Source organism: Solea solea, chromosome 6 (assembly GCF_958295425.1).
Source record: "Solea solea chromosome 6, fSolSol10.1, whole genome shotgun sequence".
In the NCBI taxonomy this organism is placed as follows: Eukaryota; Metazoa; Chordata; class Actinopteri; order Pleuronectiformes; family Soleidae; genus Solea; species Solea solea.
Window position 1 is genome coordinate 26,204,916 of NC_081139.1, and position 17,515 is coordinate 26,222,430.

At 40.5% G+C, this 17,515-nt stretch overlaps 1 protein-coding gene across 1 annotated transcript in view; it reads left to right on the top strand.

The window, feature by feature from the left end:
* Positions 1–17,515, top strand: part of klhdc8a (kelch domain containing 8A) — a 77,799-nt gene that overhangs the window by 57,750 nt on the left and 2,534 nt on the right. The window contains exons 4-8 of the mRNA XM_058632260.1: positions 1,534–1,744; positions 4,315–4,479; positions 4,592–4,810; positions 14,226–14,327; positions 15,049–15,197. Of these exons, the coding sequence (XP_058488243.1) occupies positions 1,534–1,744; positions 4,315–4,479; positions 4,592–4,810; positions 14,226–14,327; positions 15,049–15,197 (846 nt within the window). The remainder of the gene's footprint in view (positions 1–1,533; positions 1,745–4,314; positions 4,480–4,591; positions 4,811–14,225; positions 14,328–15,048; positions 15,198–17,515) is intronic.

Consider the following 17,515-nt stretch of genomic DNA (forward strand, 5'->3'; position numbering starts at 1 on the left):
GGAAAAACTGCTCTCACAAATATACAGTATGTGCCCCACAAACATGTTGGTCATTGAGAGTGCACACTCTCAGAGGAGTGGCAAACGGGAATGTGGAAGCAGACTCCAAAAAATTCCCTTCTCATTGTGCCTCGCTTGAAAGAAACAGGTCTGGCTGCAGGTCGCAGAGTTCCAGCTGCAACTCTGAAGGCTGCTCACTGACAGCAGTGGAGGGGGGGTCCGCGAAGAGCACTATCCGTGACTGCATCGCGGGAAAATCTTGGAGACAATGCTTGAACTGCTCCTGCAGTCTCTCGATATTGTCCTTGTATTTGTTTAGTCATTTTTCGCACTGAGGGACATTTTTCTGCATCTCCTCACAAGCGGGGAAGTGTGCCAAAATCAGAGGGCATTGTATTGTTGTTTTTAAAGCTCGTAATGGTTTGACACCGTCCAAACCTGGGGTGATAGGGCCTTTTATGTAACTGCCCCGAAACTTTGGAACGGGTTACCCATGGAAAATCTGCCCCTACCATTGAACATTTTAAATGACTTTTAAAGACCCACCTCTACTCCTTGAATAGTCAACCCGGACACCTCTTTATAGTTTTTACCATTTTACTATCCTCTTACTGTATGTCACTATTGTACTTCTACTTACTGCTCCAGAGTCACTGAAGGTTTACAAGAGCCTGTTGGGAAACAAATGGACACACTCTGGCTTTGTGACAAACATTCTACTGGCAACAGATAGTGTTCAGAGTGTGTTCAGTTAGCATAACATAGCATCATGTTAGCATTAGCAACAGGCAGTGTAATGTAAATAATTGCTGTGTTAACGTTGCTGTGCAGACTAGCTGTTGGTAAATCTGGTTTGAGTCCATGATTTACCAAGAGTGTCCGTTGCTTGTGTTTGTTCCCGTCGCTCCGTGTTCTTCTGCTCACTGTGAGCTTTATGTTTCAGAGCAGTGATTCACCTCCACTGTCTCTGGATCAGTGGGGATTGTTTTGGATCGTCACTTATCCACCATCTTCACTTTTATGATGAAAACAGTTGGTAAATAGATGAGTTGTATTATCACCTGATCTATTTGTGTCCATTTTATTTATATAGCCCAACATCACAAACACAATTTGCCCCAAAGGCCTGCTGTCCAGTGCACAAGTTACCTTGGTTATGTGATGTTGAAGCTACTGGAGGAATATTGAAGTGAATACACTAAAAAAAAGAGACTACAATATCTTTTTTGGTATCATCTTGGTAAATCTACAACAAAGTACTATTTCCAAAGCAGCTGTGTTTCAGTTACCTCACTATTGCACAGTATCATGATTTATTTGCGACACTGGGACCAACGTCAGCAATAACAATTCAAGCTGAAAGCTAACCTGCTTGCTTCATAAAAAAACAAACAAACTATAACCTATAATCCAAGACAGAAAACCTCTGACATGTGAAGTCACCGTATTGTCCTGAAATATCTCGTCACATGTGTCATTGAGTGCATCATATCTGTAAGAGAGGATGCAACCTTTACTCTCTGTTTCCTGCAGGAGGACCGCTGGATAAGTTTGGCCCCGATGCCCACCCCTCGTGCTGGGGCTGCTGTGGCAGTTCTTGGAAAGCAGATCCTGGTCGTGGGAGGAGTGGGTGAGGACCAGAGCCCTGTGAAGGTGGTGGAGCTATACAACATAGATGAAGGGAGGTGGAGGAGGAGGAGTGCACTGCGGGAGGCCCTCATGGGTGTGTCCATCATTGTCAAAGGTAAGAATCGTATCATTATAATTGTAACATGGAAACCAGAAATTATAAGCTGTGTCCCAAATGCGTATACTAATACTATATTCTATGGTAATACTGTACCATACTGTAGAATACAGACCACCAGTGTCACAACAGTGTGGTGTAATGTGCTAAGCTGGAAATAATGAGACCAAAAGGAACAGTTTATTATAATGAAATAGCTGTTATTTGTTATTTGTCTCATATTTGTTTTAAAGTACTTGGTCAAATTAGTGAAAAGGTACGAACACAAGAAAAAGCCACTTAAAGACAGGGTCGACTAATACTGTTATACAGTTTCTCCTGCATTTTCTCTATAGACTGGTAATGTGAATACAGGTGATAGTAAATATGTAGAAGTTAAAAAATGTATTCATTGACGAACAGAAATTGAATCCGCTCTTGAAACTACACATAAAAGCCCCTTTTATTTTTTTTTCATTTATAAGTCAATAGAAAATAATTATTTCTTTAAACTTAATTAATGAATGAATGCATTAACATATGTATATCAAAGCATTTCACTGCTTTCTCTTCCCCAGCTCCTGCCGCTCCTGTCGGGGCTCGCACACCACGACGTGTCGGGCTTTTGCTCATGTGGACAGAACGCAGTTTTTGTAAAGAACTGAGGCATTTATTGCAGCCAGGTCGAGGATATTACAGAACACTGCCACTGGTCATCTGCATTTGTTTTGCCCTGGTAGACACTGAGTGATGTGTTGTTACTTTTTAGCACCTGTGTGGTGAACAGCGGCATTTGCGTCTCTTCTGATTTTATTGACTCTGCCAACCAGGCTGGTTTTCTTGGCTTGTTTTGTTTTTGTCCCCTTTTTTTTTTTAGCTTTTCAGTACGTCAACAGATCTCCATCTCAAATGACGTTAAATCTTAATAAACAACATGAAATGTTAAATCTTTTTTAAATATATTTTTTTTTTTTTTTCTAATATGAGAGGTACCGGGTCGGCCCAAATAAGTCCCAGAACGCAGGCAGGCCAAAACCAAGGCAAATTAACCCCTGCCTACAACATCAGAAGCATCTCACATATTTTTAATGTTTTAATGACAAAGAATGCAACATTAGTATTTATCAAGTCATTTATTTAGCTACCATGATTTTTGGGGGCGGGCCCGGCCCCCTACGGCCCGCCCATAGCGACAGGTGTGCAGCTCTGTTTGTCAGCTGCATTTGAAAAGTAGTGGTCCACGAACAGTTGTTACACTCTTAGTTAACCTCTAACTTCTCTTGTGACAGGTACAGTTGTCAGTGTCATGTAAACTGTAAATTGACTGGCAGATGTGCACAGTTGCAATGTAGTAGTTTAAATCCGTTTCTTGTAGGTTGTCATTTACAATGTTAAAGCTCAATACTACAAAAATAAAACTGCATTTGGTGGTTATAGTTTCAAACGGCAAAACAATTCATAAAATGAAATTGTATCTGACCGTCCACAAAGAACAAATAAACTCTGGGAGTTCTGGGAGCATCTCGTCAGCCATGGATGAGTTTGCTTTCAGTGCAGCGGTGCATTTGTCAGCGTCTGCTGGAAACACAGACAGATGCTGTAAACACAGACGTATTGGCTACATAAAGGTTTTATCGTGCTACGCGTTCCGTCTCCCTGACCAATCTTCGATCCTTCCAGCCGTTGTTTGCCGTCCTATTCCCAAACTCATCCCCAGCAGCTAAAACAGAGACAAATTGTCTGTCACAGTGATCGATAGGGACAAATTAAAACGATATTGTATTTTTTCAATGGATAATCAGTCACAGAATTGACATTGGTTTGACCGTTATGTTGCAGATATTAAATGATGAACTTTAGGTAATGAGCTTTTGCTTTCCTCAAAATTATTTAAAACTTTTTCCACTTTTATTTGTGTAATTTAGATGCATCAAGGTTGACTTTAAAATAAAGGCTGTGTAATGGGAAAAAGATGAAAAATTGATATTGTTAATCCTTAATAAAAATGCAGATTGTTTCTGTGCAACTCTTTTCTCCTCTGCACTGTGAGGACTAAAGCTTTACTTTCTTTGTTTTAGCACTCTCGCCCACCTCCATTCTTATTCTGGAGGTGTCATCCTGAAGTGCCAGACATGGACTCTGCATTTTTATTCTGCTGCTGCATCTGTCACGCTCTCTTGCCTCAGCCTGAGCTCACTTCTCGTCCAGCTCTGTGGCCGAGCACATTTTTAGCGCCTGATAAAAAAAAAAGGTGTTTTCACCTGCGGGGTCTGGTCTCACACTCACACACACACACACACAAGGAGTTGTTGGGTTCTTACTTTTGTTTTTGTGGGAAAGTTTCAATGCACAAATGTTTCTCAGACTTAACTAAAATGTGTGACATTAATTGTAATGAAAACTGTGCTTTCATTTTTGCATTTATAATCGACAAAGGGCTGACCTCTGACTCCCCACAGACCCAGCTTCCTCATTGGAAGGCGTGTTAGTGGGATTGAGGAGGTCCTTGACGTACTCCTGTCCCCGACCCACATCTCCACTGTACACAGTACTGACAGTGCACTGTGTGTGTGTGTGTGTGTGTGAAGATGCTCGAGCTCTGGCTGTGGGTGGGATGGGTGACGACCTGCTCCCTCGTAGCATCCTTCAGCAGTATGACCTTCGAAAGGACGTGTGGGCTCTGCTTCCTCCAATGCCGACGCCACGCTACGATGCTAACACACACCTGCTGGGCAACAAACTCTATGTGGCAGGTACTGACAGACCAGTGTGGCCCTGTTTGTCATTTAATAGTTAAACTCTGTGGATAAACTAAAAGCTTTTTTTGTTTGTTTCTTATGAGATGTCATGTCTTGCATCTTTCAGGTGGCCGTCAGTGTAAAAGACCAGTGAAGGCCTTTGAAATGTACGACGCAGAGACACGTTCTTGGACTACACTGCCCATGATGCCTTGCAAGCGTTCATACGGTGGCGTGATATGGGATGCAGCTGGGAGGCTGTGGCTGCTCGGAGGACTGCGTCAAGGGGGAGGACACCATAGCTCCAAGTTCACCAAGAACGTCAACATGTTTGACTCCAACCAAGGTACAGAAACAGGCTCCACACGCTCACATGACTCACATAACCTTAACCATAACTACTACTGGCCTAACCCTAATTTCATCCTAGACATACAACATGACTTTACCTTGATTTATGTCCTCATAATGTGACTGTGAACATTTTAGTGTATATTATTTCACTGAAACTATACTAAAATTCTGCTTGCTGAGCCTTTAACTGCAGTATTTTTTTAGTTTGAAATCTTAATACAAACAGGATATAAAACAGGACATTCAGTGAACAGTGAGGACAAAATGTCAAGACAGAATTAGACAACACAGATTATCGGTGTATAATCTGTGTTGTCCCCAGTGTTCCCACTGACAGCATCCATCTTCATTAAGTCTCCACCTTTATATACAAAGCAGACATTAACATCAACAACGCTATGAAGAGGAACAGGCTCATTCTTCTCTTAATTCTCTGCACACTTTGTGTCCCACTACGCAGCAGAATGACTTTTCCCTTCATCTGGCAAAGACACCCCAGAGGTAGTGAGTTTGTATCCATAATGCTGTTTATACACAGCTCTGTCTAAAACTGTACATTTGTAATTTGCTATAAAGGTGTTGTTTTGTTACGTTAGAAAGTGTTTTAATTGAAGAGCTCAGTATTTGGGGGATTTGTGCCATGAAAGAAAACTAGTAGAATGAAGAGTGGAGGCCAGTCTCCAGCTCATGATTCACAATAGAGCTGCAACTAATGATGATTTTAATAATCGATTAACTGTCAATTATTATAATTGAATAAAATATTCACATTTAAGAAGCTTAAACAATCGGAACTCTTGTATTAATCATGAAAAAAAGCTTCAAACCAATTATTCGATTATCAAAATTGTTGACGATTAATTTAGTAATCGATTAATAAACGATTCTTTGATTAATCGTTTCAGCTCTAATTCACAACCAGCATCACACATACATGAGCACATGAAGGTTGAAGGGATAGATCTGTTTCTGTGGCTGTCACGGCCCATGCTGCAATGAGAACTAGCATAATATGTACACCAGGAGTGTCAAATTCAAACGACCTGGGGGCCAATGAGCATCTAGTCTGGTCAAGCGGGGGCCGACATAGAGGAAAAAAAGTGGAAAAAACAACTATTTAGTAGCCGGTGGTCAATATAAGATATTCATTATGATATATAGACAGAATTGCAAAGTAAAATTGCTTGTTTTGATATAAAATGATTCACAATAACAACATATTTATAATGCACAAAAACAGAGAATTAAATTGAAAATTTAGCAAATAATGACGAGGATAATTGTTATTAAAACAGCTTAAATATATGTAATTTCATGTTGAGTGTAATACATTTAATAAAGCAATGATTATGGGCCGCATGTAATCGATTGGAGGGCCACATGTGGGCCCCGGGCCACCAGTTTGACGCATGTGATATACACATGTCATCAGTAGGTGGCAGTAGAAGCACAAAAGATAGTGAGAGTCACGGTGTGCATGTGCAAAATAAAGAGCACATGCAAAGCATTATTTAAAATGCTAAAGGAACATTCTGGTTAACGTCATTGGGAGAAAGAAATGAAACAGAAGACGATAGATGCAGTGAAGCCACCGTGTCAGCTGAAACTGACTGGACACGTGGATGCAAACTGGAAGGCTTTCAAACAGCAATTTCTGCTGTATCGGCTATTGGTGCAGACAGATGGGAAGAGGAGAGTAAAATAGCCACTGTTGCAGAGACAGAAGCCTTCACAGAAGTCTTGGAACTATACGAGAGCTGCCTGTGGAAGAAAAATTAAACCTTTCACTCACGTATGCAGCACCAGGGAAAGACGTGTAATCATTTTCTCACAGACCTCGAGCTCAAGGCACAGTCCTGTCATTTTGGTGATCTTAGAAACTCTATGATAAGGGATCAGCTTGTGTTTGGCACAAAAGATAAGAAGCTCTGGGAGAAATCACTGAGAGAAACAGCAGTTTCAGCCTGTGGGGACACACGCTCCTGGTCTACTGCTGCATCATCTGGTACATTTTTTTGCTGAGGTAAATCTGAACAAACTACTTTCACCACATAATTCACAAATAGATGGAGCAGCAGGGATTATATTCCTGAGATTTTAGATAGGTGAGCCTCTTAAGTCCCTCAAATCAGTTTGTAACGGTATTATTTGTTGAATATTTGAATATTCTATATGACAGCCAGTGAAAGTAATGCAGGGCTCACACTTGAGCTTACAGAAGTGGCTAATGAGATGCATTCAAGGACCCCGGTAAATGTCATTCTATGTCCTGCTTTTATATTGAGGAGTCTATCACCCAGCCCTATGATTATCAGTTAATTCCTAGTTGGCCGCTCTTGTTAGGATGTTTTGAAAAGCTTTGACACACTGAAATTTGTAGCTAACGAGCGTTTCAGATTCTCCATTCTTTATGCTGAGATACACACTGAAAAATGTCCTTCAAACTAAAGTAAATTGTCTTAATATAACTTGGTAATTTCAGTTGGTGAAGCGTACACACATGCACTGTCATCTGCCCGACGACTGATGATGATCCACACTGCATTTCCCCGGAGTTACAACATTATAGTTGGCTAATGAAGAGATCACAGATTATGGGCACGAGCAAATCTTGTCTCCCGCGTTCCCGCTGACAGCATCCATCTTCATTAAGTCTTCACCTTTATATAAACATTAACGTCAACCTCACTGTGAAGAGGAATGTTTTTCCACCCAAACAGGCTCGTTCCTCTCTTAATTCTCTGCACAGCAGGATGACTTATCCCTTCATCTGGCAAAGACACCCCAGAGTAACAGGTGAACAAACTGAGGAGGGACCGCAGCAGAAATCGATAAGTCATTCTAGACGGCAGGATACATGATCACTTTCAGGAATTAGAAGGATGAAAGCCAAATTAAGCAGAACATGGCAGTGATAATGTGAATGTATGATAATGGTGGGAAAGTGTGTCCTCTGTGGGTGTGTGTGAGACAGAGGACAAAAGGAAAATGGATTCCGGCAGACACACAAACACAAGCATTCACACTGATTTACTAATGCGTGTCCACACATATGGAGACGGCTGCCGCACCCACTTTCTCCAATCTAATTCTGGTGGAGATGAGCTGCAGAGGGAGGGCTGGAGATGAGGGGCGCTTTAGATTACAAGATCCACAAACAGATTGCTTTATTATCCACTGCACCCAATATATCTCTGCACACACACACAAACACACACACACACACACACACACACACACGCACACACGCTCGCTCATGCAATCTGCCGCCACACAGTGATATTCTATTACAGTTCCATTCCATATCGGCAAGTACTGAGACGTAGAGCGGTAGATTGGTGGTACTGGGATTGTTGGCAAGCTGCAACAAGTACAACACAGAACACAAAGAATGGAGATGTGTCTAAGAGGGCAAGTTATTCAAGAAATCTATTTTCTCCGTCTCTGGGATTCAGACATACACCTCCTCAATACTAAAATCACAACAACAAATACTGTTTACCTCACTATTGTGTTGTGGAGCGAACACAACGATGAGACAGACACTTGAGTCCAACACACATCTGTGCAGTAATCACTCGCTGTAAAACTGTCCAAAAATTGACCACAAAAAACATAAAGAAATTGTTTATTTATAATAATCATTCATGCAAATTTGAATTATTATACAAGATGATATAAAAGTATATACAGTCTATAATATGTGACCAGCTATGAGAAAACCAGAATTTATACTCTCCCCAGAGCTTATGTACAACAAACGGATGGACAAAATTCTTATTATTTATTATTTTCAAGAGCATTCATGTGCACTGGATGTTTTGCTCATCAATTACGCATGATTTCACCTTCTTGCAACTCTTAAATAATAATTTGTATGATCCATCCCCCACAGACAGAACTGCATCTTATGTGTCTTGTCTTTTTATTCATTTTCAACAATAATATTTTAATATTTGTGTAAACAAATCTCTGAATTTATTTTACAGGAGCTCCAATCAGCACTTTTGAAGTTATTTTCTATTATAAGTCTATTATTATTGTCATAATAATAATCATTATTATTGCTGTGGCAGATTATTAATGTTACTGTATTACAGTCATCATTGAAACTAATGTTATTGTGATTTAATTGTTTCATTATCTCAAGCAAAGACTTTACAACCAGTAGTCCTCATCGAGACCAAAACCTGGTTAAGGTTTGGTTTATGGTTAAGGTTGGACACTTTTGGACTGTCCAAATGAATGGAAGTCAATGCAGTGTCCTGTAAGAATAGCTGTGTGTGTGTGTGTGCGTGTCTGCCAAAGACAGAGAACCAATCAAATCACCGTCTTTTTCTAGTTTTAATCTTCAGGGACAATTACAGAGGAGAGCTGAGGACCAAATTACCAGCGCACAGACGAAAAAACCATGTCTTCAGAGGATTGTCTCATATCATCCCCCTCTGTCTGTCTCTCTGGGTTTCCTCCCTTTTCTCTCCAGCTCGTTATTCTTCCCTCACCAGAGTAGAACCATGCTGGGGTTTTCCCTGCATTCTGCGGAGAGAAGTAAAATCTCTCCAAAGCAAATACTGCATGAATCAAACCTGCAGTCGCAGCTCAGTCTCAAAACACTGAGCCATAAATCTGTACAGGGATGACTTGACACACTTGTAAAGAATAAAGAACAATAACACTGTGAAGAGAGAGATTTATACTGCAACACTTTTGAGTTGAGCCACAGTGTTGCACACCTGCAGATATTATTACGTCATGGAATGCGACTGGTAGGCAACAGTCTCTGTGAAGACTTCATGAAAACAAAGAAAAAGTAGCACCGACGTGGCGTTGCACCGGAGCAATGACGACAAACGTGACACCACAGGCGGTGAGGGAGGACGTCCGGCAAGTCAAGCTTTGTGTGAGAATAGACTGCGGATGCTTGTCTCAACTTCCGTATTTACACCGATCAATATTCTGTTGCCAAATCAGATGACTGTTGGGGGTGGAGCCGGTCTAGCTCCGCCCTGGCCGTACTGTACTTTTATTTTACAGGTGCCAAAGAATGGAACATTTTGGGGGCTGGTTATTTTGGTACTATTCCTAATAGAAACCAAACTTCTCACAGCTCAAGTGGTTCTCACAGCCTCTTTATTGAAATCACTTTATATTCCAGAAGTTGCATGCAAACTCCTTCATATGAAAAACTGCATCCACGTTTATATTGATCCCTGATAAGTCTCACATTCAGCAGTTTTCGCTGAGAAATTGCCACTTGATTTATAGCACAATGGAACTGTGGTAATCCATATGTGAAACAATGGAGAGAAGAGGGAGTTATCACACACAGGAACAGCACCAGTGTCTTTAATACATTTCACATTTATCCAGACCAAAATAATTGCAGTTCACAATATAAGAGTGATAACTGTAAGAATCAGGAGGACAGGGGGAGGATGAAGAGGATGAAGAGGATGAGACTGAGGAGAGGAGAGGAGCTTTGAGAGAGAAGAAGAATCCGGAGGGATTAAGGTATTAGGATGACAATGAAGGAGAGATGTGATCCGAGAGGAGAACAGAAATTATTATTAGAAGAAAGCCCCTCCCTCTGGGACTGGGCAGATGGGAGGGGCTTTGGGCTGGGGTCGCGTTAACCCAGAATTCTACGTCATTGACAGATTTTTTTTCGCAGACAGGTCTCTGACACACAGCTGCGAGGAGGCGTGCTTTCAAACGTTGCACAGATACGGTGATCTGAGGGTTTTATTTTGAAAACCGGACGTCGATGTCTTTAAAAATCAGCTTGACTGCAGGCTTTTTACCTAAATCCCTTTGTAATTTAGGACAAGAATGGAACTACAGAGAAATGAGTGTCGGATAGCTTGACCACAGTCGGATAACGTCTTCATAAAGGTCTTTTAATAAAGTAACACTTAAGTAGTCCCTGAGAATTGTAACGGCTGGTCTCACAGACCTGCTTCTGTTTTTGAATATGCTGGTGATTTCTGTCGTGCGTGTGTTTTGTTTCTATCTGCACATCATTCTTCTTTTGCAGTGCGTTTCTCACGTTGCATTAGTTTTTGTTTTCGTTTGTGCAGCTGTACGGCGTATAAGAAATTGAGTATAATAAATATTTAATTGGAAATGTGAGCTAAAACAATACTTAAACACTTAAGTTAAAACAGTGAAATCATTACCAAGTAAAAATTAAAGCTAGAAGTAATTGCTTAAGGACATAATATAAGATGAAGAGTCATTATAATTTGCAGATTGAGATCATCAGTGATCTATTACTTCAGCCTGCCAGGAAGAACAGGTTAAGATAATTATCATATAGATAAACTGTGGTTAAAATGTGTTCTATAGATAAACTGTGGTTAAAATATGTGTTCTATAATGTTTAGGAGAATGCACGGTGCGATTTTTATGTGCTTTCTTCTGTTTCTCCAAGTTTTGGAAACTAGTATGGTTAAAATACAGATCGGTTTTCGACTATTGATGTCTGGTTCAGCCTGAGCGGGAGCGTGTGGCTTCACGTCGTGTGCGTGTCTTTCTTTTCTATCACCCGCTTTTACAGGTAAGAACAGGGTTTTTTTGTGGAGGTTTGCATTTTAAATGTTATACAAAACTACAGAGTAGAAGATAGTAGTCGTTTCAATAAGTTTGACATTGGAATTAAGTTGCGGTGGAAGTGAACGTCTACTTAGCACAGCCTGTTGCTAGCAGCACTACCGCAGTTGTAGACGAGTGTCAGTCTTCATGTGCATTACATGTTATGTTATGTTAAGGATTGTAATTGTTAACAGATAATATTTATTGTGCTATGTTAAAAATGCTCTATACATTTATTATCTTAATAATGATGTGTAATTTCAAGTCGGATTATTTGCTTGAAGACATTCTGTTGTGTTGTTGATGACATCATTTAAAGGTCAAGTTTACTTATTTTTCTGTTTTCATTATAAAAGTGATTTGGGGCATTTCTTCAGGAGTAAAATTGTTTTATTCAGCATCTGATATCTTTTTCAAATGTTGTCGCTGACCAAAGTGATGCTTTTGTGAAGCATTTTGTAAAAGTGTGACCATGTTTATGGAGAAATACATTGTGATAGTGGATTTGATCAGTCACATAGTGTGCGTGTCTTTCTTTTCTATCACCACAACACAGCGTTTGTGAATCTGTGTGTTTGGGTCGAGTTTGACCCCGTCTGCCACCGTAGTGTCTACAGAGTTGAGCGGCGTTGCTTTCAGCCAGAGGGCGTTACCTTGTTTGTGTGACATGGCTAAAAGACTTCTGCATCTACCATGTGTTTCTCTATCGTTGTTTCATGTTTGCGTTCATAGCTGACCCAAAATAGAGATGAATAAGTGCCGTCTGATTAAAAAAGAAAATGAAGCCGCAATTCCTTGCTTTTATTCTCACTGCTCCAGGTCTGATGAGGTTTGATTGACTGTTCCTGACTTTAATAAAGTGAACCTCACAGACTGACGAGAGATGACAGGACACAAAGTACACAGAGGATTTTCCTCTGAGGAGAGAACAGAGCAGAGCAGTGAAGCAGCTGTGTTCTTTAATTTAACTACGACAGCACTGAGACTCACCATCTGGCTACTTCTCTTTCTTTCACTCTACGTCGCTGTTTGTTTTCTATCGCTCTTGACCTTGTTGTCTTTTTCCCCTTGTTTAAGGAAAAGATTGAAAATAAATAAGAGAGTGGAGAGACTGAAGGGAGAATAGTAAAACAACGAGAGAGAGAGAGCGAAGCAGGGCAAGAAAATGGAAAAACAAGGAAAAAGAGAAAAAGTATGTTAACTCTTTTGTTTGTTTTCTTTCTAATCATCTGTCCCTCCCTTCCTCGCGCCCCTATAATGAAGTTATCTTTACTGCTCTTCCGTGGTTGTCAGCAGTCTGCGTATCAGACAGATAAACAAGAGTTTGCAGCAATAAAGAGTAAAAAAAGAAAACTTTAGGATTTTAACTAGTTTGTGTTCATTTCTTCCACCTTCAAATACACTTTGTATCACCCGGAGTCCTATGTGCTGTGCCGAGGTCTATGGAGGGCAGTTTTTATTGTTGGTGTCGAATAATTAGGGAGATTAAATTAAAACGGTAATGTATTCCACACACGTTTGTTTTGTTTTGGAATTGAAGCTGACAATTGCTGTTTCCACAGGTAGAAAAGAAAAATAATCCCAGCGCTGCAGTTTTCATGTTGGCATTAGCAGTGCATTAAAGGGAAAGTGAACGTCTCACTGTAGTAGCAGCGACTACTGGCTGGTTAAGATATTTAAGTTATCAACCACAAACTAAGATAAGCTGACCCAGCTGTGACCTCTGTGCTGACAAATATTATGCCCAACCCTCCTACGCGGCCACTATTGCTGTGCTGACTGACTTGGGTTACCTTAACCCTAACCCTGGCAAGTTTACTTGAACCCCATTAACTCCTGCAATACAAGGTAATATTACGTTACACTAGGTCACTGCTGTCATTCATCGGGCAAAGGTTTATAGCCTTAATGACTTTTTAAATGATCATTTTATGCAACATTACAGTAAATCTGCCCACAGATATGTCTCTGTGGGGCTGCTAGTGTTGAAGCCAGCTTGTTGTCATCATTTCATGTGACTAGGTATCATATTTTACTAGCTACAGAATTACATAAGTTGGTCTGGTGCAACCATAATTATTCCTAAGGCTAGTAGTAGTTAAGTATTTACTAAATCATGACATTCGTGCAGGCTTATGCTAAATTGGTGCAGCCCCACCCAGGTATATTATGGTTTGTAAACTCAAAAAGACAAAGGTATGTTGTGCCATCATATGTACGTCTGTTCACTGAACGGTTTTCTATCGGCAGGTCCGTGTACAATCTGTTTTACCCTGGTAATGCCTGGACGCGTTTGCATGTACACTGCCGACCTACTGCGACTCACACACCACTGTTGTTCAAGTTCTCTGATGAACTGTGGCTCGTAGGCTGAATGCCAGCTGAATTTCATCTCTGCTGTGCGAACTTCAGAGTAAACTCATGACCTCCAACTCTTGCTGCTATAAAAGAACATTTATTTTCTGTAAAGTTCAGTCAAGCAAATGTTACAAAACTAAAAGAACGTCCTCTCATTCTCTCTGTAGGAGGGTTTTGACCTTCAGTCCTACTTCCCTGTCCCCTCTTTCTGTCTGTGTAGTCTCTGGTTCTTATAACCTTTGTGTGTCCTTGCTGTGCTGCAGCTGCCTGGTGGATGACCTGTCTATGCCGGGTCACTCTCTGTAAACACACTCAGCAGCATCCTGTCCAGCTGAAGGTGGACTGTGGTGCCACTGAACTTCACCTGAGCTGTTTTATAAGCTCTTGCACACCTGTACTTGCAGACTTACTCACTCTTTGTCTTTGTTCTTTTTACTTTTCTTCTTCTCTGTCTACAGGTATGTGGTTGAAGACGGACGAGACGGTGGCACTGAAAACTAAGAGAGCCGACTTTGCCGCCGCGTTCCTCCGCGGCCGAATGGTTGTCGCGGGAGGACTTGGTAAGAGCGAGATTAACATGACACTAAAACTACTGCTGCTGTCGCCATGTTAATGATTAGTGTCAGAATCACTGAACTGATTAAAGGGACAGTTCAGCGTTTGAGGGGTGGTTGTATGAAGCACTGGCACATAGTCATTGCTGACCAAACTTTTCACACATTCTTTCTATGGGCTTTTGCACAGGAGAAGGAGCAGTTCACAAGGCAACACTAACTCAAGTTTCAAGTTGGAAAAGGTTATCAAATCATGATAAAAGTATTGTAGAAAAAAGTGGGTGGGGATTTTATTAGGTCAGGGTTAGACGAGTAAAAGAATATGGTTACATGCATCCCTGATATATTCAGACTTTTCATATATATACATACATATATATACAGTATATACATATATTCAGACCTTTCATATATATATATTCAGGTTTTTCATATATATGTAGTACATATATATATATATATACACATATATATAAAAATAGTTAAGTGTGGAAACCACGGGACATGTTTGTTTGACTGTACTTGATAACACGTTTTATTGTCATTACTAGTTTGGTGTTAATATATGAATAAATACATTAATAAGATGGCTGCAGTTTTTATTATATGAATAATCTGATGGATGAATAACATGACATTGACAGAAAAAGTGTGAGTGAGGATCACAATGTGATATTGGATGTGTTCACTGTGACTGACTATGAATGTGTGTGTTTACGTCCTTCAGGTCACGAGCCCTCGGCTCTGGACACAGTGGACGCTTTTCATCCTCAGAGGAAGAAGTGGGAGAGATTGGCTCCCATGAACTTCCCTCGCTGCTCTGCCTCCTCCATTGTCATTCGAGACCGCCTCTTGGTGGTGGGCGGAGTCAACCAGGTACTGAACGACTGAGTTGATAAGTAAAGGCTCCAAAAAGTGTGAACATAATGATATTAGAGTGGATTTGAAGCGCTGAACACTGTGACCCTTTATCTGGAGATGTAACAAGGGTCCATCTTTGTTGTTGTTTTTTCCCTCACCAGCAGATGTTGCTCAAGTGAAACTGACGCTAACGAGGAGAGAAAAGGCCTTGGCGCGGTTTAGGTTGATTTTCTATGACAAAATAGTACCTACTCAGCGTGGGCTATCAGTATAATTGCTGTCAAACCATTTACAGTAGCTGATGCTGATGAAAGTCAGTTTTCTCAGTGTGACAGTGAGGATGTAAGGTGGTTTAATTGTGCAGCCTTATTGCTGTGATATTGATCACATACAGTAGAACTGTCACTGAACCCTAAGCCCCTGAAACAGCGAGACTTTGGATTCAAACCTTTTTTTAAATCTAAATGCAGTTTATCTCTTTGCCCCCCTGTAGATCCGCCCCTGGAAACTGCAGAAATGACCACTAACAACTTCAAAATGTGATCTGATCGTTCATTCTTTTGAGGGTTTTTTTGTTTTGTTTGTTTTTTACACATAATAGTTTTTATTATGTATCATAATTGTATTATTTTATTTAAGTGAAATGTGCATTTTATATCACTTGTCCTTCTCTAACTTTACTTTTTTGAGTAAAAGAAGAATAATCTTCTACTGCTAATCCTTAATTTAAGTGAGACTGGGCATTAGAAAACAATTTTAGCTGGAATCAAAGCAAATCTACAGAGTTTATTACTATGGATTACCAACAATCGTTGTGTTAGGGGAAGTATGAACCAGAAATGTGTCGGGTAGACTTTCAACCCATTCATTCTCATCTTGGATGAAGGAAATTAGATTGTTCAATAATAATCTGCACTCTGAAAGTCGCGAGCGGCTGATAAAGAGAAAGCTGCATGTCAGGTGTGCATTACACGAGGAGCCTGGTGGCCTCATGTAAGATTAATAAAGACTCATGTAGTCTCATTAAAGGGAAGTGTTGTTGTGTAAGACACTGACACGATGTGTGCAACCTCACAGACCCCTGCTGGTCCCTGGACCTCACAGAGTCCAGGAGGAGAAGGACGAACTCTGAGTTAATACGGAGTCCTTTCACAGCTCATAGCGCTCTACATTGTGGATTAGCTATGCTAATGCGACACTTAGCCTTCCAACAGTCTTTAGCTGTCAAAAACTTAGATTTGAATGCTTGTCACAAAGCCAGATTGCGTCCATTTGTTTCCCTCCAGGATTTTTGTAAACGTTCAGTGACTCTCTGGAGTAAAGTGAAGCAAAGCTAATAATAATGTTTAAAAGCAAGCACACCGGGCATTATAAGGATCTGTCGGGTTTTGTGATACATCGGTCGATCTCCGTGGATTATGTGACAGTGAACTCTGTATGTTGAATCCCGCACCGGTCAAGTGACTATATGGTCTATAAGACTGGTGAGTCATAAACTCAGGGTCTGGAGTTTCCTATGGTGCTTAAATGCACCTGCTGGACCAGAGGCCCAGTAACAACAAATCTTTACATAGGATATTTAGTAATATTCATTTGTATGAATGTTGCATATCGTAAGAAGCAATTCACAACAGAAACACAAACCGGTCACAACAGCAACATCAGAATGTAGCTTCAGTATTGACAGGTAGTGTGACACAGGAAGCAGCAGCTCACCACACAGCACCCAGCTACTTACTGCCGGTGAATAGCTCAACAGCTCCCCCTTGTGGAAAATCGTCAGCCCACTGACAGAGACTGAATTTGAATGTGTTAGAGTTCTGTGCGGTTGCTCATTAGCTTATATAGTGATATGCATTATTATTCAGTCAGTTGAATTTGTTTCGACAGTGAGATAAAGGTGCCTTATTCAGCACTAAGGGACAGAGTAACAAGTATTATCTATGTCGTTCTATGGCAGACTCACTCTCCTTCTCTTTGTTTTGTTACCTCTGTTTTGGAAGCCCGTCCAACGGTTACTACTTTTTACATATATATACATGTTGTTTGTTGTTTGTTTAATCATTTTTCAAAGTCACAATGAACAATTACTGCAGTATAATATTAATAACATAAGAAAAAATTAATGGATGAAAAAAGACAGAGGAGCCTCTTTATTGTTTTTATAACAACAAAAAAAGTAATAATATGGAACAGCTCTTCTGAACAACCCTCCTCAAACCGTATTTGTTTACGTCAAGTACGCCTGATATTTGTTCTAGTTGTCAGTCATTTGTTGTTGTTGTTGCTGTCAGAAACTCTCGACTCTTTGCTCTTTATGCTGCGTTCAGAAT